The 1,380-nt window shown below is 37.8% G+C and overlaps 1 protein-coding gene across 1 annotated transcript in view; it reads right to left on the reverse strand.

Annotated features, from left to right (window-relative positions):
• LOC107690721 (WD repeat-containing protein 46-like) overlaps positions 1-763 on the reverse strand; it is an 18,837-nt gene extending 18,074 nt beyond the window's left edge. Inside the window, exons 1-2 of the mRNA XM_016489127.1 lie at positions 647-763; positions 258-370 (exon numbers count right to left, since the gene is read on the reverse strand). Of these exons, the coding sequence (XP_016344613.1) occupies positions 258-370; positions 647-763 (230 nt within the window). The remainder of the gene's footprint in view (positions 1-257; positions 371-646) is intronic.
• Between the last annotated feature and the right edge of the window lie 617 nt (positions 764-1,380).

Here is a 1,380-nt window from a genome sequence, read left to right on the forward strand (position 1 = left end):
CTGCTCCGGGTGTGTGTTCACAGTGTGTGTGTGTTCACTGCTGTGTGTGTGTGCACTTTGGATGCAGAGCACTAATTCCGAGTATGGGTCACCATACTTGGCCACATGTCACTTCACGTCACTTCATTTGAAATAATATGAAGGTGATGTAATAAAATAACTTACATTTTTTGTTGAACTATTCTTTTAATACTTCTGAGGGTTTACAGTCAATGTGGCAGATGAAAAAAAGAATGACAATGTGTGAACTGCATTACCCAGCATCCTCTGGAAGTAAAAGATCATATCTTGCAGCCTGTTTCTGAGCGTGTTCAGACATGGCCTCAGAGGATATCATGGCTTCTTTCAGCCTTCGACGGGCTCCTGCAGGCTGACACATAAAAGCAGAGTGAAATCATTTGAAAACATGAAAAGCAGTCCTTGTTCTGATTCAGATTATGTTATTTGGGTGAATCTCACAAAATCTGCTAAAATTGTATGGGTCACCATACTTGGCCACATGTCACTTCACTTGAAATAATATGAAGGTAATGTAATAAAATAATTTACATTTTTTGTTTAACTATTCTTTTAATACTTCTGAGGGTTTACAGTCAATGTGGCAGATGAAAAAAATAATGACAATGTGTGAACTGCATTACCCAGCATCCTCTGGAAGTAAAAGATCATATCTTGCAGCCTGTTTCTGAGCGTGTTCAGACATGGCCTCAGAGGATATCATGGCTTCTTTCAGCCTTCGACGGGCTCCTGCAGGCTGACACATAAAAGCAGAGTGAAATCATTTGAAAACATGAAAAGCAGTCCTTGTTCTGATTCAGATTATGTTATTTGGGTGAATCTCACAAAATCTGCTAAAATTGTGTCCAGGTCAGGTTTTACCCCCACGATATTTCACAAGGAAAAAAAAATGTGTTCACATTTTTATAATGTACTTGTGTGCTCACATCTAAGATGCAAGCAGTGGCATTAGTGGGTTTGAAGTTTGGTGTATGAAAAAAATTAAGTGACCAAACAAACTGAAGACTAGAAAGGTTGATATATAATGCCATTTCCATATATGTAGCAGACTTTAGCTGTCTAACCACAAAAAGACACACTTAGTACATACACTATGTATCTTCCAGACTAGACTGTGAATTTTGTTCAGAACTGTAGCATAAAATTACTGTAAATTGGTTGTTAAAGGGATAGTTCACCCAAAAAGGAAAATTCTGTCATTAATTACTTGTCGTTCATGTCGTTCCAAACCTGTACCGTTCATCTTCGGAACACAAATTAAGATATTTTTGATTAAATCTGAGAGCTTTCTGACCCTCCCATAGACAGCAAGGATACTAAAATGATCAAAGCTCAGAAACGTAGCAAGGACATCGGTAAAAT

The sequence above is a fragment of the Sinocyclocheilus anshuiensis genome, unplaced genomic scaffold, assembly GCF_001515605.1.
Source record: "Sinocyclocheilus anshuiensis isolate Anshui unplaced genomic scaffold, SAMN03320099.WGS_v1.1 scaffold2751, whole genome shotgun sequence".
Classification (NCBI taxonomy): Eukaryota; Metazoa; Chordata; class Actinopteri; order Cypriniformes; family Cyprinidae; genus Sinocyclocheilus; species Sinocyclocheilus anshuiensis.